At 36.3% G+C, this 22749-nt stretch overlaps 1 protein-coding gene across 8 annotated transcripts in view; it reads right to left on the bottom strand.

Annotated features, from left to right (window-relative positions):
• Window positions 1–22749, bottom strand: part of pcdh1b (protocadherin 1b) — a 258051-nt gene that overhangs the window by 84258 nt on the left and 151044 nt on the right. The window contains exon 8 of one of the 8 annotated variants that reach the window (XM_058797252.1): window positions 19778–20558. The exons of the other annotated variants lie outside the window; for them this stretch is intronic. Coding sequence (XP_058653235.1) covers window positions 20503–20558 — 56 coding nt within the window. The 3' untranslated portion in view covers window positions 19778–20502. Of the gene's footprint in view, window positions 1–19777; window positions 20559–22749 lie in introns of those variants that run through there. 8 annotated transcript variants of the gene reach the window in all.

Genomic DNA, 22749 nt, shown 5'->3' with positions numbered 1-22749 from the left:
TTTTACTTTTTGTATTAATATATATATATATATATATTATGGCATGCTGTTCAGGAAATTGTGGTATTTATAATATGAAGATTGAATATATGGAATGAAAGTTTAAATATATGGAATGGAAGTTTGAATATATGGAATGGAAGTTTGAATATATGGAATGCAAGTCTGAATATATGGAATGGAAGTCTGAATATATGGAATGAAAGTCTGAATATATGGAATGGAAGTCTGAATATATGGAATGGAAGTCTGAATATATGGAATGGAAGTTTGAATATATGGAATTAAACTTGAATATATGGAATGAAATTTGCAGTGTATGGAATTAAAATGCAAATTTGACAGTATTTAATGAATAATAATATACTGTAGCTAGTTATATTCTTGTTATCAGAACAATAGTTTCCTGAATTGAATTTCCTCAAATTTTCCAATACTTTGTTGAACTAAAAATTTTGGCAACAGCTGATCATATTCCAAATAAACAATACAAACAGTTTGGAATGTACATCCCATCATCTTGATATCCCATCATCTCAGACATTTCACACAGTGTTAATTCTGACAGCTGACAGATTTATTCGACTAAAATCTACTGAGTTTAGTTAAACTGTGATGCATTTAAGTATCACACAACTGCTACTTGAATACATGACTAAACTGACAGTTTGACATAATTGTGTGTGCATTTTGACAATTCAAGTGCAAAAAGACACAAAATAGAGCGAAATTCTGTGCTCATCAGGGCCTAACGCATACGTTTTATGGCTCTAGTTAACTATAATAATCCTGATAGTAAAATGTATTTATTGAATAATATGTCAAATAATGTCCTTAGTCTTTCCTTCCTGTGACTGGAATCCCTGAAACAAGACTTAAATACACCAGAATTCTTATTTGTAGGCTGTTCATTCAAGTTCATGAGGGAGATAAAATATGCATTCTTACAACCGTCTAAAACACATAACCATATAAACATTGTAAAGTAAACATCGCTATAATTAATCAGCATAAGTTTATAAGCAGTTGCCCGTCATAAATGTGTGCTATTCATTTATTGCAAACCGCTCTGAATCAGTTTGAAGTGATGTTGTTCGAGCCTGTAGAACATGCAACAGCGCAGAGTTTTCCCACAGTTAGATCAGAACGTTACAATTCATATGTGCACATCTATCACACAGGACGTCAGTTCTGACTGGGAATTTTCGTCTCATTTTTATTTGTCGACAAAAATGACATCGATGTAGATTGCTACAGAACTACACAAATGTGCTGTTCACACAAGCAATTGTTCCTTTTTTTTTTTTTTTTTTATACCATTCACTTATTTCAAAATACATACTCTTTAATGTCAATCATCCACCCAATTCAAGTTTCGTCCCATATATTCAAACTTTTATTCTATATGTTCAGACTTTCATTCCATATATTCAAACTTTTATTCTATATATTCAAATTTTCATTCCATATATTCAAACTTTCATTCCATATATTTAAACTTTCATTCCATATATTCATACTTTAATTCCATATATTCATACTTTCATTCCATATATTCATACTTTCATTCCATATATTCATACTTTCATTCAACATATTCATACTTTCATTCAATATATTCATACTTTCATTCAATATATTCATACTTTCATTCAACATATTTATACTTTCACTCAATATATTCATACTTTCATTCAATATATTGCAGTTATAATTCCATACATTCAGACTTTCATTCAATATATTCAAGTTTCATTCCATACATTCAAGTTTCATTCCATATATTCATACTTTCATTCAATACATTCAAACTTTCATTCCATATAATCAAGTTTTATTCCATTCCATATACTCAAATTTTCCTGAATGGCATGCCATAATATATATAACAGAAACAGAATCCAAAAGTAAATGGTATTAATGTGTTATGCTTTATATAAACTCGCAATTCTGACTTTTTTTTTCCGCAATTGTGAGTTTATATCTCGTAATTCTGACTTTTTTTTTCTTGCAATTCTGACTTTTTTTCTCAGAATTGTGAGATATAAACTCGCGATTCTGAGAAAAAAAGTCATATCATATATATATATATATATATATATTTTTATTCAGTGGCAGATACGGGCTTCCATATTAGACAGATGGAGTGCAAAAGGAAGGGAAAATAACAGTCCTGTTTCTCCTGGCTGGGCTAACAGCGGCTCACAATAGCATGTGGTTGGACACAGCAGGAGGATGAAGAAGCACTGCACTGTCTAATGGCAGAAAGCAGAAAAGATAGCCAGTAGCCACAACACAAGAGTTACATTAGTGAGTAACCACAAGAGCAAGACACAAGCGAGATGTGCAGAAATGCTTCACTCACTGTTGCATACAGCATATACATTTTTGATCTGAAATGCTTCTTATGTAAGTCTTGTTATGCAATTCAGGTTTCAGTTGTGTACCACAAATAAATCATGGCTATCAAGACAAGTCACTATTCAAATGATCTTTAATCAAACAAAGAATCAAACAGTCTCACAACCTTACCCAGTTAAACTAGAATTTAACATTTAACACAGAGCAAGACTGATCCAATGGATATTCATTTGGGAATCTAATGATTGGGTCAGGCGTGCAAGTCCTGCTCCACATTCAAACATTCCCACTTAGCTGGTGGTTTGCTTGTGGCATCAATGTATTGATGAAGGTTTAAATTTAGACTTGTTCCATTGCCAGTTTCAATACATGCTGTACTACATAACAAAAAAGATACTGGGTGAATTACTGCTAGCCAGCACAGAAAATCTATTTCCAGAATGCACGTTTTTCAATCACCTAAAACGTTCTGTGACTAATATATAATGCAATTAATATCAAGCACACAAAACGTGTATATAAATTCAGTTAGATTTAGATTTCTGTTCTGAATACCGTTACATTTAAATTATTAGTTGGAGTGAGGGGAACTATATAACGTACAGAAATGTTTTGTCTTATTTACCGGTATTTTTCATTATTTCTGAAAATAATAATAAAATGTAACTTACACACCAATGCACATCGTGTTTTTGTTCTCTCAGCAACTCAGTTTTGACCTGGTGTGAATTGTAATCAGATGTAACTTTTTCTCTGGAACATATGGACATACAGATGACGTCTAATGACATGACCATATCAAATAAAAATCATTGGCCATATGACTAATATTGGGTTACTGCATGCTAAAGCGATAGTTCACCCAAAAATATCAATTCACTCATTGTTTATTTGTTCCAAACCTGTATGACTTTCTTTTTTTCAGTAAATCACATAAAATGATTCATTGAAAAACATCTGTCTTTTTTGTCCATACCATTAAAGTCGATGGGGATAATGTAGTTTTGGAGATCTCTGCCTATTATTATACAGACAAAAGTAAAAAAAATAAAAATAAATCCTTCAAAATATCTTCTTTTGTGTTCCAAAGAAAAATGTAATACAGGTTTGGAACAACATGAGGGTGAATAAATAATATTCTTCTGCAATTACACTTTACAGTTTTAGACTGTACACATTATTTGTGTGTATATAATGTTGTCCATTAGTTTTGTAACGTATAGGCTTGCATGCTTCATGCAGCACTGCATGTCATTACAGTCATAGCTACATAATGGCCAAAGCCTGCTAGACATATACAGTATGGTCGCCTTCAATAATGTGAGCATGAACATCTTTTGAAAGCAAATCAGGTTACAGAGTTCATTCTTAGAAAATTCCACTCATATCATTTGACTGCAGGTGGACTGTGGGATTTCAAATGGTCCCTTTTACATGACGCTGTTTTCATTTCCACCACTCTCACTGGCACAGAGGATATGTTTAAACCTCTGCAACATTTTTTTTTTTTGTGCTTACGTTCCACAACGCTTTCCGCCAGAGCATCGCATCCCTTTGCCAAAGCTTCACTTACGGCCTAAATGAGTTCTGAGCAGAGTCAGAGAGTGCCATCGTTTGGACCGTGTCCCATTGGCCTACATCTGTTAAACATGAAACTTATCTGATCCGCAAAAATCAATGTCCTCGCCCGCTGACCAAATTTGCTCTCCAAACTCTGCCAGCCGAGGGAAGGGGGGAGCGGCGTGTGTCAAACCTCCACATGTTGGCACGCTGTGTTTCAGTATGCATCAGCTGCATAGAATCTCCTTCTGGCTTAGGGAGATAAGCACACGGAGAAAGGCTGTAGCCCGCGGCTAAATCAACTAGGGTAAGCTGCATAACATCTTCCACTCATGAATGTTTTAAAGTTGAGTTTGTCTGTGCACAAGCTGAATCATTGAAGATGAAGCAAGGGTGTAGCGTTTGATTGTGCTGAAGGCCTAAACAACTGCCTGTGAAGAAGAAAAGTGAACACAAAAGCCTTCTGTAGGCAATATACAGACAAACGGATAGATGAAAAAGGAGCAAACTCAACTGATCATTGTCCATAGACCATCACAGCACCCTAAGTCTTCATAAAAATTGCACTGAACTTACATCAGTGTTGATTCAAGAACACTTTGGAATTGCTTCGGTACATTGCACGTTCTTGGACTCGGCTCCCCAACGATCATCGATTCGCCATTCAACATCATGCATTTAGCTAGAATAAAACTTAATCGCTGAACATGAATCCAGCCTGATTGGACAAGCCTAATGAAATTAGCCAGTCCACTGACAAGTGCGACCAGACTTCAGTTTAATTTTGGAGGTGTGATAGGGAGTTGATTTTTGTAACAAGAGTATTTCAATGAACCATGCTCTATTCCAAGTTTCATTGTGCCATAGAAAATGAATAACTGTAATTATGGCTTATGTCTAAATGACTTCTGACAGAGGGGGAAAGAACACAGCTATAAATATAAAAGTCTGCTATTAGCACAGCTTCCCACACTTTTCATTGTCTTTTCCTTGCCCTCTTTCTTACCACTGTTTCCTTCTTGCTCATGTATGTACAAGTAAATTTGCACTACCATTCAGACATTTAGGATAAGGTCTTTTTTTTTAATGAATGAATGAATGAAATTAATACTTTTACTCAAGAATGCACTGATCAAAAGACATTTATAATGTTAAACGATGTCTGCTTCAAATAAATGCAGTTCTGAACTTTCTATTTATTAAAGTGTCCAGAGAAATGTTTCACCGTTTCCACAGAAATATTAAGCATGCATGAAATCAGCAGTATAATTTTTGAAGGATCACGAGACACTTAAGATTAGAGTAATTTCTGCTGAAAATGTAGGAATAAAATACATTTTAAAATATAACATTTCACTGTATTATTTTTACTGTATTTTTGAGCAAATAAATACAGACTCAGTGAGCACAAGAGACTTCTTTTGAAAACATAAAAAAATATATTACTAACCTCAAACTTTTGAACAATAGTGTAGTTGGACATACAATGGATGATGGGCTGAAATAATACTTAAAATTGTGGCTAAAAGTAGAGCTGGCAATGATGTAGAATTGAATTAATCATATGATGTGCTGATAAATTAATCACAGTTATTAATCATTCCACTCAATTCAATATACACTCGCAAAAACATTAACTGCTCCAATAGTAGGAAAATTCCATACTGCATAATTTACATAGGGGTCATAGCATTATTATTATTTTTTTTAATCGTGGTATAATTAATCATCCTAATTTATTACACTAAATTGACAGGCCTACTAAAAAGAAGAAAAATCTTTCAGCGAGACCCCTGCAAAAATTAGATCTCACTAGAAACATACTCGCAGACAAATGTCATACTGCACAAAATCATTTTCATTATTAATGAAGAAGAACTGAGGGACACAGAAGAAAGAAAGGAAGACTGAGAGAGAATTTCTTTTTAAGGAAAGATTCTCTCTTCTCCCTCCAGAAATCAGTGGAGAGAAACTTCAGTCATGCTACAAAAGTGAATAAATGTATGGCTGGAGTGAGCTGCCCTCAGGCCTGAGCTCTCTCCCGTCTCAATAAGCTTTTAGGACCACAGTCGAGAGAGAAGCGCATAACTGAGATGAGCTGAATTTCTGAGGACAGCAGCCGGCTTTAATTTAGGAGAAACAAACGCACACATCCACACGCTCACAAACTTGGGGGGAAAATATTCTGCCTTATCTGCCATCATTAGAGACCTTTGATTTCTCTTTGAAAAGAACAGCAATATTTATGGTTTGGGGTGATTCATACTATAACACGGAGAAAAGACAGGATTGTGGAGAATGTGGGATAAATATGGATATCCTCTATCCAGTATTTTCCTTCCAACCAAACAAAATGATTGAGCTTATTCCCAGTAAATATCCCTGTTTGATTCTAAAAGAAAGCGGGCGAGAGAAAATCATTCCAAAATTCACAATATTAGAACAAAAAAAGACCAAGAACAGGGGGAAAACAAAACAACAACAAAAGAGCAACTAAATTACAGAATATATTTAACAGACGTCTCAACTGAATGGTAATGATCCTGGTTATCTATTCAAAGCAAAGAGGCAGGAGTTTAGAGACACTGAAGTCATTTTTGCAGATGTGTTTTTTCCCTGGCAGTTACACTTTAAAGAGCAGACAGAGATGTGTTTGCACATTTTCTTTATCATAAAGCCACCTCACTGACACTCCATATTATACACAAAGTGGCATGCATTTATTTCTGTGCCTGTATTAACAGGTTAGTCACGTTGCCTGCTCAAGTAGAGCGATTCTACACATGCAAGTAGAGATTCGCTACGGACCCTATTTTAACCACACATATTGAGCTGAACTCAGCAGAAATTACAGTGAAAAATCTATTTATCAACACAATCTTTTACAATAAAGGCTGAGTAAAAATAAAATACTGGAGGCAACTACTCACTCATTGTCTGAAACAGATTTTTCATTTTGGCGGAACTATCCCTTTAAGATGTAAATTAGATTATCCATTTTATATTTTATGAAACAGAAGTTATATCATGCCTACCCCAGCCATAAATGTTGCGTCAAAAATAAATTGCTCCTATTATAATCAATGAAGCAGTATACTCTGAAAGTCTTCATTGCGGAGTGTTTTAATGCTACTGAAGTTAGATAACTCTGTGTTGCTGTTGTTACTATTTTGTCTTTTATTTTCTTTCATAAATGTAATATATTATATATTTAAATACATTCTGAATATTACATCAGTGCCATGTAGGGATGTATCTGGCCTACTAATTCAAAATATTATCTGTTGTTTCTAACCATATGCATATATATTATTTATTATATTTCCAGTGCAAACAGACTCAAGGCATTACGGTACAATGCATCGCAACACATTATCGATAGCTTCTAGTGTAGACAAGGTGTTACACACCATGACAGATGCGAGAGGAAAAGACAAGTGTTTGGAGGCAAAAGCTGACGAATGCATATTAAAAGTTGCTCATTTTCACATACCAGCGCACACCCATAGAGATTGACTCGAGTATTCTGTTGAGTGTCATATTGCTGAGTGTGTTTTCGCAATGCTGTCTTTCTGTCGGCCAAGAGCCTCGAAGGAGAAAGGGTCGCGTATGAGGTCAGAGGAGGGGTCATTCAGAAAGACAAAATGTCACAGCACTGCCTTCCCTGAGCCCTGTGCCCTTGCTCAAAAAAAAAAAAAACTGTAAGCATATTTGTGTGTGTGTTTATAAGTGTGTGCAAAAGAGTCCTGAAACCACAGGCAGCTTAGGGCGCACTTACAAAGAGTGCCGGTGTGTGAATATGAGATTAGATCACCAGAAGGGTGATGTGTTTGTGATGGTGTGTGTGTGTGTGTGTGTGTGTGTGTGTAACCTGCATGCAAACATATGGCTGTCGGACATCTTGTTTTGAGAAAGACCATATGCTGGTTTTGGACATGATGAGCCTTTTCCCTCTCTTTTTCTACAGCACAGCACACATTTTACAGTCTCTCATACACACGCTCACAGGATTACTATTCTACAGTATCTAGGGAGCCAACATCTATCCCTCCTCCACAGAGAGTAAGCTACTCTTATCTTAGCAGGTCAGGGATGCAAGGGCTACGATATATCCCAGACATTCACCTTATATTGATCTGCCAACCCAGCATCCTCCTCTTTCTTCACCTTTCCCAATGGAACACTCAAAAGCTCCAGAACACAGATGAGGAATCCTTACCATGGTAATGGTATTTTCCCCATAAATACAGTAGTTGCTACTGTTTATTTTTTATATATTAAACAATGAAACAGAAATGTAATAAAATGGTTTCTTGCATGGAGATCACATATAGATTGGTTACAGTAGTTAGTTAGTCAATTTATCAAACATTGTTGAAATTTTTATTCAGAATGTGCACACAAACTCTAGTCTTTAGGACTGACTATCCATACTGCCATTCTGTAAGTGGTAAAACTGGATCCGTTTGCTTAGCATAGTCAACATGCAGTATATCTACATTGGTGGCTACGGTAATGATGTAAGCGGCAGCACAATTCCGAGAGACTTTCTCATGAAACAACTGAGAGTAGCTGTCATTGACAGGCTGTCAGTAGGCAAACAGGACAGAAAGCGGAAAGTTATTTATTTATTTATTTTTTCTGTGCTTACATATATGATGACAACTTGCTGTGGTGCTGAACTCACAATGTGGATGAGAGAATCTCAGCAACAGGAACATTTTACATCATTCATGCATATACTATGTCCCAAACTGCTGACATGCTTGTTCATTCATATAGTGAATATCACGTAGTTCGCCATATGAGGAAAGAATGAGAGATAATGAGTGTATCTGAGTATATCTCCAGACAATAATTTGCATGTTAGAAAGGCAGCATGTTCTGGATGGCAAGAATGGTTACCTAAAATCCATTTAGATTAATTTAATAAACAAACAAACATACAGATGTAGTGTAACATCAAATCCCATTTTTTTTCCCAATACACAACAGTGGCGTTTAATTACTTAATGATTCAGCGTTTTTGAATGAATCGGTTGAGTGAAATATTCAATGAATCACTCTTAAAGACATTTAATGACACTTTTCAACAACTTGTAACCCGCAGAAAGAGCCACTGAAAAATCCACACCGCTAATATGCTGACTTAAAGTATGCCTGTAACAAACACAGACAATTTAATCTGTGATTTAAAAAAATAAAATAAAATACCAGTACTCTTCAGCAATCAGATTTGAGGAGTAAAAAATATAAAGTGTAATTAACAGAGATAAAATATGTTAGACAAGTAATGTTTTGTTAGAAGAGGTCCTTGACCTTACAAACAGCATTTGAAATCCAAGGGCATGAAAAAAATAAAAAAAACAATAGCTACAATAATGTTCTCACTAAATCTACATCCAGCGCTGAGACAAGAAGAGTAACGAGCTATTCTCTCATTAATTTAATCGTCAGGAAGCTGGGCTGGGATGCTTTATGTTGCTGTTGTTTAGGGGAACATATTAAAACAGTCGGCTTCCCATCCTGCCTATAACAGTGCAGTCATGCGGATAAGTTTTGACCTTTTTGAATGATTCTTCCCCTCAATGGGACACGTTCAGCTTTCAGAACTGCAATATGATTGTTTTGTTTGCTGCACTACTGTGTGATGTCTCTGTTGTTATCCTTCTCTTGTTGTTGTTGTTCTTATTCTTTCTCTCTCCCTCTCTCTCTCACTCTGCCACTGTAGCATCATTTCATGCTCCAAATTCCAAATTTACCATCATTATCTGAGAAAATGGAAAGACAAAAAAGCAGTGTTGCTTTCATTTAGCATTTTTCTCTCTCCAAACTGAACATGAAAACAGAACCGAGTTCTGCATTTGATCTGCGTGGTGATTAGCTCCTGAAGACACAAACTTCAGGAGATAAGTCAGATCTACCATCATTTCATATACAGTTCACGTAGTAAAATGGCTTGCTGTATTAAACCGAGTTAATACAAGCTAAATCTAATAGCGCCTCGGGCAAGTATCTCTCAAGTTAGACTGCCTGTGTTTCTTTTCTATCTTCTTAGAGGCTGAAATGAGATAAGATAACCCGCAAAATATACTAAAATACTTCCAAAAGAAATCATAACACATGCCTTTTTTGGTGAATAATATTAAAGTAAAAACTGAGCGGAGTCAAAATTGAACTAAAATGAACCACAGATTATCTTAAATGTCTGATTTATTGTTTTTCAATAAATAATGTGCTCTCTCTCTCGCAAACTCTTCTCACAGGGGCACATTAGTTATAAATCAATGTGCAGCATTGCTTACAATTCAACTTATCATCCTTATTCTCTTTTTTTTTCATGCCTCTAGGGATGGGATAGAGCCACTGGATGGTTGGAGAGAGAGAAAATAGATTTGTGTCAGTATGTTATTGTTCTGGGTCAAACCCCACGTTGGTCTAAATCAGTGGTTATTGCTTCAAGACCCAGATTTTACATTGGGAATCAAGTGCTGACCCAACACACTTACAAAATAGCTTAATGTACAAAACGGCATAAAAATTTAAAATGTAACATTTTTGTTAAACCATAAACAACAGTGGAACTGTGATTTGCTAGCGTAGCACATGGAACAAACAATAGGCTAAATATTAGCTATATTAACATTAGCATGTTACTAAGCAAAAAATGAATTTGCATCATGAAGTTCGACTAAAAAAAAAACATTTTCCTCCTTACTTTTAGGTTTATAAGCCTAATTATTACGTTTTACTTTTCATCCTATCAGTGCATTATTATATTGATTAGCATTTAGCATATCTTCCCTCCTGTTTGCGACCCAATTGGAACATCTTCAACAGATTTTCGAGCTGGCTGAGAGACAAATCTCTTCCCTAAAATATAGTTTGCGGTCACACTTTATATTAGGTGGCCTTAACTACTATGTACTTACATCAAAAAATAAGTACAATGTACTTATTGTGCTCATATTGTATTGCAAAACACATTTGCTGCTATTGAGGTGGGATACGGGTAAGGTTAGGGACAGGTTTGGTGGTGTGGGTAGGTTTAAGGGTGGGTCAAGGTGTAAGGGATGGGTCAACAGTGTAATTCTAAATGTAATTACAGAAATTAATTACAGGTGTAATTACATATAGGTTTTTTTTTTAAATATATAAGTACAATGTAAACACATGTATGTGCACAATAAGTGCATTGTACCAAATTAGTAAGTACATAGTAGTTAAGGCCAACTAATATAAAGTGCGACCTAGTTTGCAAAAGCAAGATAGATTAAAACTTAATTTACAGCTAGTGTATCAATCAGCACTACCTTCTAGAGTACGAACGCCCACCTGAACTAACCGAATATGGAAACCGTTGTCTCTTCAAAAGAAAATAACTCGAGACAGTCAAGGCACAGGGCCCAAAGAATCCCCATATGTTCTCTATCGCTTCTGTTTTTGTCTTTTTCTTTCTTCTCCTCCTCCAAGAAAAGGTGCACACAGAATCAAGGGCTTTCAATATTTAAGGTGAAATATAGGAAGTGTGTATTGAATGTGTGTGCTGCCGAACTTGTTTGATTCATTATTAAACACAATCCATTTTTCTCTCTGCTACTGATAGTGGGCAAAGCTCCCAGCTTTAATTCCCTTGCATTGCAGATTAGAAGCTGAATAACAATAGAAACGAGTGAGAGAGGGCATAAGAAAGTGTGTGCACAATGCCATTATTGCTTTTCTCTTTTTCCTCACTTCCCTTCCACTCTGTATCTCACCTGACAGGAAGTATGGTGCTAATGTTTGCTGCTGAAAGACAGGGAACATCCTATCATCTTCTCTCAGCTCGGCACGATACGTGATGATTTCTGGCTCTTCCTAGCAGAGAGTCGAGGACGAGTCACTGTTATGATTCTTCAATTTGGCTTTGGGGTCTTATGAGTTAACATAGTAAGGTAGGAATGAAATAGGAATGGTTGGAAAAGGAAAAAACAGTAGATGATGGGATGAAACTACTTCCTCTCTGGACATGCTGATTACAAAGTGGTTTTGAGGAGAAAATAACCGAGATGGGTTCACAAAACCACAGAAGCTCTAACAAGCAAATGCGCACAAGTCTCAAACACTCTATTTGCAACATTGCACCCGACCAAGTGACACACTCTGTACGTAGAAAAACAAGACACAAACATAAACACGATTTGTGACTGCTATCTCTGCTCTATAAACCTTAAGGAAAGAGCTTTGATTTTAAATGGAAATTAATGCAATTTTCCTCTTGAGGGAACCCCTGAAGTCACATACAGTAGCTCACTGCACTGCTGATAAAGGCCAGAATGAGCATAAATATGCATTTCATAAGACCTTAAAGGCGACATATCATAAAAAGTCTTAAAACTGGTAGTTTTTATATCCACAAGTAAAATGGTTTAAGAGGTTGAAATGTCATAACTACTGAAAAACTACTAAAAAATTTTACTTTAGCACCAAAGCAGCATGTTACAATGACTTCTAACGGATCATGTGAGACTGAAGACTGGAGTAATGGCTGCTGAAAATTCAGCTTTTCTATCATAGGAATAAAATACATTTAAAATATATATTAAAAAAAGAAAACAGTTATTTAATTGCAATTGCAATTTTTTTACTGTATTTTTGACCAAATAAATGCAACCTTGGTCTTATATAAAAAAAAAGTCTTACTTGGACAAATGTATCATTAAATCTATCATCATTATTGCTTTCATCATTGTAAAATATGAGTAACAATCATAAATCAGCCCAATATGTACAGTGAAATTATTATTATTATTACTTTTTGACATTCATTCTGATGGAATATGAGACATAATGAATGTGTGATTAGTGAAAAAAATTTAAGGTATATCATTTAAACAGGATATTTTTATTGTGCAATAGTTTTTGAAAAATATTGAATTGTGTGCAATTTAATTTAGGATGCAAAAAATTCTAGAATACGCTTTGGCAATACAAATATGATTTATTCTAATGTTTTACAAGTCATTTCATTCATTGTCATTTCCATCACAGGCTGTTGTCAAACACAACACATGATTTAAATTGTGATGGAAATATATATTCATCTATGATGCATCTGTCCACTGTTATATTTAGAAAAGTATGAGCTGAAAAGTGTGTCTTAAGAAAATCCACAGGGCCAAAAGTGCCCATAGTTGAAGAAGATGGAATGGTTAAAAGAACAATTGAAAGCTGATGGTGATAGAAAGAGTAGTTTCAGGGGTTGAAAAGAGGACAGAGAAGAGGCACAGATAATACATGAGAGAGTGGTCTGAAGGACATGTCAGCATGACCGTAGTGTGAGTGTGTGAAATATCAACACAGTGTACTCATGACTGTGTGTGTTTTGTGTGTCAGAACTCTGAAGGCCTATGTGTAGATCTGACCGCTGTGCTGCTAATTAACCAGGACAATACTTCTACTGGCTGCACACTGTGTGATCTCTCCACGGTACACATCTTTACACACGTAACACACACACACACACACACCCGCTGCAGGAAATCGCCCACGGAGAGATCCACCACAGAGGAGCAAAGTGTCCCCTGATAGCACTGCTAGCTCTCTCACACACATAAACTACACACACACAGTCAAAACCTCGACTTCAAAGGGTAACAATCACACCTGTGAAGCCACTGGATATTCATTTTAGACTCTGAAATAGCTGACAACTTAATATAAGTGCATATCTGAAATACATGTCATGATTTTAATCTGAATATATTATGGCCGTTAGCTTCAAAGTTATCAATATGCTAAGGTACTACATACTGTAATACAAAAAAAAAAAACTTTCATAAAAACAAGAAGTCTTACACTTGCTAAAAAACCTGGGCAAAATATTGAAGATATTATCTTATGCTCAGGGGTATACACTTTTATTACAAAAAATGTTCTCTTGAATGAGTCCAGCTAGCGAAAGCAAGTAGCAAATTATTCATTGGCAGTGTGCCTTTAAACAAAAGCTACTGGCTATTTAAAGCTGACTTTAATATTTTATGGTAAAAAAACTTTATTCAGTCTCAGCTATAGAGGGGAGAAAATATGTATAAATATAATCAGGCTATAATTTTTTTGTTAGTCAATACTGACCAATACTGATACAGCAGTATTGGCTCAACCAATCGCATACATTTAGGGCGGGACTATCTTTTTGACTAACAAATGGCAGATGGAGGAGTATTCAACTAATTTTAAAAAGCACAGTTTCTTCAGACTGAAAAAACTGCATTTGTCAAACCATTTCATGGGTTCTTTACGGTACAGCTTGACAGGAGAAAGGAATAAAGTCCTTTGTTTCAACATTCTTCAGCTGAAAGCAATACTATTTTCAGCTCAAATTGAATTTGTTCTTTGACATTTAGGAATGAGCAAGACTTTGGCACACATACTTTGACCTCAGATCAGAACGTAGAGGTGTCCGGTAACTGGTGTTTGCAGGGCTTTTCTTCACAAATGTGCGCCCACGTCCTCTGTGCTCTAGAATAACAAGTGCCCACGGGTATCAGTGGCACACTCATGCCAGTTCAGGCCATGCCAGGGCAGGGCGGCCTAACTGGGGCAGAAACACATTTGCCCTGTGGCTCACCAGAAGCCCCATCCAAAGAAAACACACCCACACACAAAATCCTATACCCTCATCCAAAAGCACTAGGGGTGTAAGAAATAAACTGGTTGTGAGTCCATGTGTGTGTGTGTTTGTGTCCCGGACTCTATTGTAAATTCAGCTGTACACGAACACTAAGCACTACCTCCAAACGAAGCTGTGTTAGCCGCCGCACCGCTATAACAGGGCAGCTCAGTAATAGTCTCCCCTCTGACCCACATGTGGCTAGAACAACATAACACAGGAGGAGAGACAAACAACAGCTAATCCTTTGCGCACACAACAGCACTGCAATGGAGCCCATTAATAAGAGAGGATTAGCCACCGCTAACGCTAACGAGCGTCCTCGCCACAGGAGCACATTTCCACTCTATCAGATATCTGCTTATCTCTGCCTGTCCCTCACTCCCTCCTCTACCTGTCTGTCTATCACGTGTAGCGCTGTAAATCACAGGCACTGAGGAAAAAGGTATGCTGAGAACGAAAACAATTAAGGGGATATGGAGAGCGGTGGGAGACAACACGACATAAGTGAAAGAAAACAGATGGAGATGAACTCTGACAAATAAGATGAAGAAAAAAGACTGGCATCTTGTACAAAAACACTGTGACTTCTTTTCTCCCATACGTGACTTTATACCTCACATTATGATTTTAAATCTAACATTTGTTATTTTGTTTCTCATAATTACGACTTAATATCTTACAATGTGACTTTTTTTCTCCTAATTTATACCACGCAATATGACTTTATAGCTCACAGATGTGACTTTGTTTCTTATAATTGCGACTTTACATCTCACAAGGTGACTTTTTTTCTCATAATTGCAACTTTATACTAGACATTATGCCTTTATACTGTATTTCACAATTGGGATTTTGTTTTGTATTTTTTGTTTGTTTTTTCCTCATAATCACACTTTTTTTATTGCAATTGTCTCTTTATACCGCACATTGTTCCTTCATATCTCACAGTTGTAACTTTGTTTCTCATAATTGCGACTTCATATCTCACAATGAGACTTTTATTTTTTTTTCGTAATTGCAACTTTATTGGGCTCTGTGCCTTTATACTATTATCTTGCATTTGTGACTTTTTTCTTCTTCTCATAATTGTGACTTTTTAGTGCACATTATGATTTTATATTATCTTGTATTTGTGAGTTATTCAGAATTTTTTCTCATAATCATGAATTTATTTTGCACTTTGTGGCTTTGTATATCACATCTGTGACTTTTTTACTTGTAATTGTGACATTATTCCTTACAATGTGACTGGTTTTCACAAACAGTGACTTTATATATCACAATGTGCCTTTTTTATTGTAATTGCAAACAGCACATTATGCCTATATATCTTACAATGTTTTTTTTGTTTTGTTTTGTTTTTTTCTGAATCGAGACTTCATATCATACACTTTGTATTACTGCTTAATTATATCAAAATGCGACTTTACTTATTGTAAACTTAACATCCTGATTTATTGGAAACAGAGAGATTTTTTTTTCTTCCTTATTGCGACTCAGTCAATCAATAAAATGAAACATGCATAGATGAGTCCTCCACAATAAGATCAATAGGATGCAATTAAAACATAGAGTGATCTAGATCTACTTTGAGACAAACTGGTCTCCATAAAAAGACAACGGAACATGTGGAGTCAAACAAAATCTGGACTGAAATACACACATTTAAAATGAAATGGATTTACAAAGAAACAGCCAATTCCACTCATTTGAATGCCATTCTGGATCATTCAATTTAATCTTTGCTTAGAGTACAATATAAGTTCCACGGTATATGAATATGCTAATCAAACAGTGCCATAGTATTACCACCTGACACAATGCTACTACAAAAATAAGTCAAATTTGCATATGCAAAAGGATGGTACAGGACAAAAGAGGGATGCATGATAGTCTGTGGAGTGTGAGAGATGGAAGGTAATTTGGAAAACAGTGAGGATGGAGGTGGAGAGAGTGGATTATGCTGTGAGCTGGCGCTGTCAGGCTTGGCTAGGCTGGCACAGAAGCGCAGCACTATAATAAGCACCCTCTGTTTGCCCAGCGCTAGGCCAGCATTGTGCCAGTTTGGGTGGACGGGCCAAAACCGACCCACAAAACACTAAAGACCTCGCTAATGGGATTCTCTTTACAGTCAGGCATGTTCTTAGCCAGCTCGAGCAGGGCACTGGGATGTAGTTGTATGAGGACCCCGGGGGGATATAGAGATCTGAGAATAGCGTGGCCATGTCCATACAGCTGAAACTAGAACACATCTGCACTAGAGGTGTTGGAAACGTGCTGAGCGTGTGAGTTTGCCTGTACTGATTGATTGTGTGGTAAAAGGTAAATGCCCTGTTTAGCCAAACACTGCCTCACACCATCTGTCTGAGAGCGTACACAGCCTGTTCACGTAGGCAGTGCCCTTAAGACAAACACACAAATGCAGACGCACATATACACACATGCTGCAAAGACTTAATGTTCACTCAAGCCTACTTATTCAGACAAAATTATTGTGTGTCTGGAGGTCTTTTGCCCCAGGGCAGCACCTGGCATGTCAAACAGCATTTTAAAGGCAAAAAGTCAAATTCTGCTGCTGCTTTACTGCTTGCATTGCAAGCTGATTGAATCTAAAACATCTGATCTATTACTCTGACAACATTTATACTCACACTCACTGTACGCTTTAAGTAAAGCTAAAACTGATTAAGGCTGAAGGGGATCAGAAAAGGAAGAATGGGAAAATGATCTGCTTTATATGATTGATTGATTTATGTGGTGTTTTACAGTTTTGAATTAGATTTTTTTGTAAAAGTGAGTTCTAGACGTGAAATTTAACAATACAGTTTTGTGCTATATTTTAGATTTTTAAACGGTATTAGTTTACAGATTTTCATTTTTAAAAACACTATTATGTCGAAAAGGAATATTTACAGTCTAAAAAATCTGAATTAAAATATCCACTGCTTGAAAATTAAATGTCTGTCTTAAAAAACTCATTTTTTGTTGTAGTTCACATCTCAAATTTACAAATATAAAACTATAAAATACATTATAAAACAATCATTTTTCACATCTAATATTCAGTTCCATGCCTAGAATTCCAAACAAAATTCAGAACTCAATTTAAAACTATAAAATATATTTGTCATATTTAAAATTCCTTTCTGTTATTCCACTAGCTCCATAGATTTGTATTTTATGATTTTAATTTAGTTCTTCAAAAAGAAAAAGAAAAGAAAAAAAAAGTGAGAAGCTGGATCAGATCCATTTTAGTCTCTCTGGAGGAGCTGTACCTCTGGTGGACAATGTTATTTATCATGGTGTTAATTAGGCCTGCAAGTTATGTTTTAATTAAATTCAGTGGTGCCTTCCATTTAAAATGTCTTCAGTCGCTCGCTGACATCACCGCTATCTCTCACAGACCACTCGTACACACACGCGCGTATATGCGTGATGTGTTTATGCAAGGTGTGAGTGGAAAAACAAAAAGCATGTCTTTCATCTTGTCATCAATCTCTGCCCGAATTAGAACGTGAAAATAGAGTTGCAGTTTCCCTGGGATGTGTTTTGTGATTACTGCTACTACGCCCACTCAAGCAAAACACACACACACACACACACACTTGCATCTTCACCCTCCACTTCTAATGATCCACTCAATGTTATTTTGGACCTTAAATAACACTCAGATAGAGGGCTAGCTGTAACAATAGGCTGCTGATTTTTTTTCTGCTGAATAAAAATGTCACATTCTGTTGTCTCCCTCCTTGACCACCTTCGGTACTGATATGCAAATGCTGGAGTGTTGTTCTTTTCTCTCTGAGAAACTAAATAAGATTGTTGATCGCTGCAGACTGTGAAGGGAAAAAGAAAACATAAGAGCTGCCTACTTCAAAAACAAATTTACAATGCACCTAAAAAACAATTCATATGTGTTTTTGCATTATGCAGTTTGTCTTTTATCATCTCTTGGCTTCTTTTGCAGTTGTCATATTTGACATCCTCAGTTTTGTGAATGATAAAACACTGAAAACAAACCTTACTGTATGTGTTTGTGAAAGATATATACTTTGTGTTTATATTGTTATAATTTAAAATAACTGGTTTCTATTTGAATATACTTAAATGTTTAATTTATTCCCGCATTCTTTAATGGATAATGTAACAATGTAAAAGTCTTCATACATATATACAGATTTCAGACATATATACAATTAATAATAATAATAATAGTTTGGCCATTTTGTTTATAACACAATGCAATTCATTCATGCTTTTATGTTACTATATACCAGGAAATATCATTACACACACGTGCACACACACACGCACGCACGCACACACACACACACACACACACATATACATATACATATACATATATATATATATATATATATATAAGCATCTAATGTCATCACAGTACTTTTTTTTTGTAAGACAAGTACTCAAATGTCAATCCAAAAACAGCTAGCCTCATGCATTTCAGCTGCTCATCTGTCAGTAAAACTACAGACACAGCAAGTGGATGTTGATAAGTCCATTTATTGTACTAAAAATGGCTGAATACAAAGTACATTCACAAGAACAGCACTTTCTGCTAGAACGTCTGCAGAGCCGACAGAATCTCTATTACTGGCTTAATGTAAGTAAATGACTCATGACATTAATCTAGCTTCCCCATCTACTGCTTTTGTAATCATTGTCTCAGACACACAGAGAAGTAAAATCCCATATGTGATCATAAAATAAGTTTTCACATTACGGACGTACTGTCAGGTGTACCATATATTTATATATATTTGATAAATATCATTCAAAGCTAGTTACATATTTACATGTTCCCCAAGAAGACACTTGGGATTGTCAATGTCTACAATATTCACATCAATACGTGTTCTCAGTTCAAAGGCAAACGTGTATTTGGTGTCTGTGTTATATTGTGGCACAGTCATTGGTGTGTGGCGAAGACGTCATTGCCTTCAGAGCGAGAGATAGAGAGAGAGAGAGAGAGAGACTGGAATGGAGTTACAGTCACCCAATCTAATTAACAAACACAACTGGCTGACACTTTATGGCACTAAGCTCCATTTAGGTTTGTGAGAGCACACGTCTGACGAAGCCAAAATGGAGACAATGTTCTCATCTAAGAAATTTTTGCTCTCACTTATGTTAACTTAGGCTCTTTTGGAGGGGAGACAAGAATGAGAAAGAGGGGGATGAAGTGAAGTGCAAAGTCTTCATTTGATTCGGTCTTCAGTCTTTTCCTTTTCTCATAAAACATCCCCTCATTTTTTTATGGAGCGAGATGAGAAAGAATGCGAGTTATGGGAGAAAAATACTGTTGCTGTATTTGATAAGAGGTCAGAGTGCATTATAGTAGAGCTATTAAGTCCTCTTAGGTGATTTTTCAATGAATATGAATGGGTCTGGCTGTGGTAGAGAAAAGGAGACAGAGAGGAGAGGATATTGAAAAGGAGAGAGAAGGACAGAGGAAAGACATACCTACCAAACCCAGGGTGATTGCAATGATAGTAAGACTCCAAAAGGGTTCAAAGGGAACAGGAGAAGAAAGGAGGAGGGCAAGTCCATACAAAAGAGTTCATAGCAAAGGGAAGAAATGCACAGCGGAGGAGAGGCAAAAACGGAGATATCACAAATCCATTAGTCCAAATTCCTTGCAGTGTCCTTAGATGAGAGATATCTGCTCCCAAAAAGCTACGGAGGAAAAAAAACGTCGGGGTGGGGATGACAAACAGACGCCCATTTTCAGTCTGCTTTTCCTTTCCGACTTTGTCCATTTGGTTTTTCTCATTGTTTATGTGCGAAAAAAAGGTAGTTATATATATTTCAGAGATGAAGAGATATGCGTTATGGCAATCTGTGACAAGAGGCAAGCTCTCCCGCAGAGCAAAAAGAAAAACATTTTGGAAAAAGAAGAACGTTTAAGGCAGTCTTTTTTGGCCGGCCCCCTTCTCTTGGTCAACGCCCGTTACAGCACCTACAAGAGGATAGATACGACTTACTACTCACGTAATGGAACGCAATACATTCCATGCAAAATATTTCTAAAAAAAAAATAAAAATGAATATATAAATATTAATAGTGCAATTAAAACATATCTTTGGACGAGTATGTGTAAACAACAAAAGGTGGTGAGAAGAGCAAGGGGGCAAGACCAAAAACCTGCTCTATCCATTTAAAATGTGGACTTCTGCTCATTTATAGTTTTTTAACAGTTAATTATTGCATTTATTGTGCTGTTATGAACTGTTTTACATTGCAACTGTACATTCAAGCCATTCATGTCACACAGAGCATGTACAAAACTTTTTTTAAAGGGTATGTTGTCTTTGCAAAGTTCATTTGGAGACTGATTTGAACAAACCTGCCCCCCTTAGTCCACACTTGTACAACAGCGCTGCACAGATGGCCATGTTTTCTCTCAATTCTGTCGTCCATTACAATATATAGAATGAATGAATATGTCCAGGAAAAACACAAAACTAAAAAAGTAAAAAGTCCCCAGAAAGTTTCCACACAATCCGCATTACTCATTGCTAAGATGCAATGTTAAAATGGACTCGTTTGTTGCACGAAATATAGCAAGAGCTACTACGATATTTCCCCACTACAGTTCCTGCTGGCCCACGCTGCTTTTACAGCCAATGACTGATCCAGAGGTCTCGCACAATGTTAGGACACAGACTCCTCACGCAGTAGGCACAGCTTGCCTACCGGGTGCAGATCAGCAGGAGAAATGCAACTGACATTTCATCTCATCAGTAGGCAATGAGGCACTGCACAGTAACAGTTTCAGCCACTGCTTCACTGTACCCTGCTGACACAAACACCAGCTGCTGCAATCTGTCCAGAGACCAGTGTGCGCCTTACGAATCCTGCATGTCACTAATACAGACACAGACTTTTTATCACTGCATTAAAGGCGACGCGCTGGCTTTGTATTCAGGGCTGCCTGCTGCTGACCAGTCGTTTTTGATGTGCAGGTGTAAGGTGTGCAAGTTACGTAAGGCAAAGTCTTTTTCATCGATTTTGTGAGATTTATTTAGAAACATTTGAACTTATCTTAAAGAGACAGTTCACCCAAAAATGTACTCACCCTCATGTTGTTCCAAACCTGTATACATTTCTTTCGTTTGTTGATCACAAAATAATATAATTTGAAGAATATTGGTGAACAAACAGTTGACCTCCATTGCATTTTCCATACTATGGAAGTCAATGGCTACTGTCAACTATTTGGTTTCCAATATCCACTTCTATAGGTTTGGAACAACTTGAGGTTAAGTAAATGATGACAGTTTTCATTTTTTTCATCTCTTCAGTGCAGGGCTCAACAATTAGGATGATACAGATACATGCTTAAAATGGTCTTTTTATTTTAGATTTGTGGATTTAAGTTGTTAATATTAATTTATGCACTTATACAGTGAAGGCCAGACTAAATCCAGAAGAACTGTGGCAGCGTCTCCAAGATGCTTCAAGAAACCTACCTGCAAAGTTACCTGAAAAACTATGCGTAAGTGCACCTAGGGCAAAAGCTGCTTTAAATGCAAAGGATGGTCAAATGTTGATTTAATTTAGTTAATACAAGTTAATACAAGTTAATTGATAAAGAAAATCCATTTATGCTATTATTTTTGACAGCATCCTCATTTTACAGCATTACAACATTTAACAGTACTGTAGCGTTGCAGGTAGGTTTCTTGAAGCATCTTGGAGACGTTGCCGCAGTTCTTCTGGATTTAATCTGTCTCAGTTTGTTCTGTTTCTTCATGTCCTTCCAGACAGACTGGATGATGATCAGATCAGATCTCTGTGTGGTGCACTGGCTGTTGTCCTTGTGCAAACAAAAATCTCACTGGATTATTACAATTAATGGAAAATTAATTTGGAAATGTAATCTGATATTTTCCTACAGCAAAAGATACAAATATCTGACTTAAAGCCATATTTATCTGGTGAAAATACTAGTGTTCTAATAAGTTTCGCCACCACCGTATATAGTAAAGAAACAAGATGTTTCTGCACAACAACAAAAAAGAATATGCATACAAGAAATTACATCATGAACATACTTCTAATATAATGGAGTCAAGATGGTTTTTTTTACGGGTGCACATGCACATATATACACAGTCAATGGTTTATGGCTTCAGGTGCACCCAGC

This window comes from Onychostoma macrolepis, chromosome 14 (assembly GCF_012432095.1).
Source record: "Onychostoma macrolepis isolate SWU-2019 chromosome 14, ASM1243209v1, whole genome shotgun sequence".
Lineage (NCBI taxonomy): Eukaryota > Metazoa > Chordata > Actinopteri > Cypriniformes > Cyprinidae > Onychostoma > Onychostoma macrolepis.
This window is presented reverse-complemented; position numbering and strand designations above follow the sequence as displayed.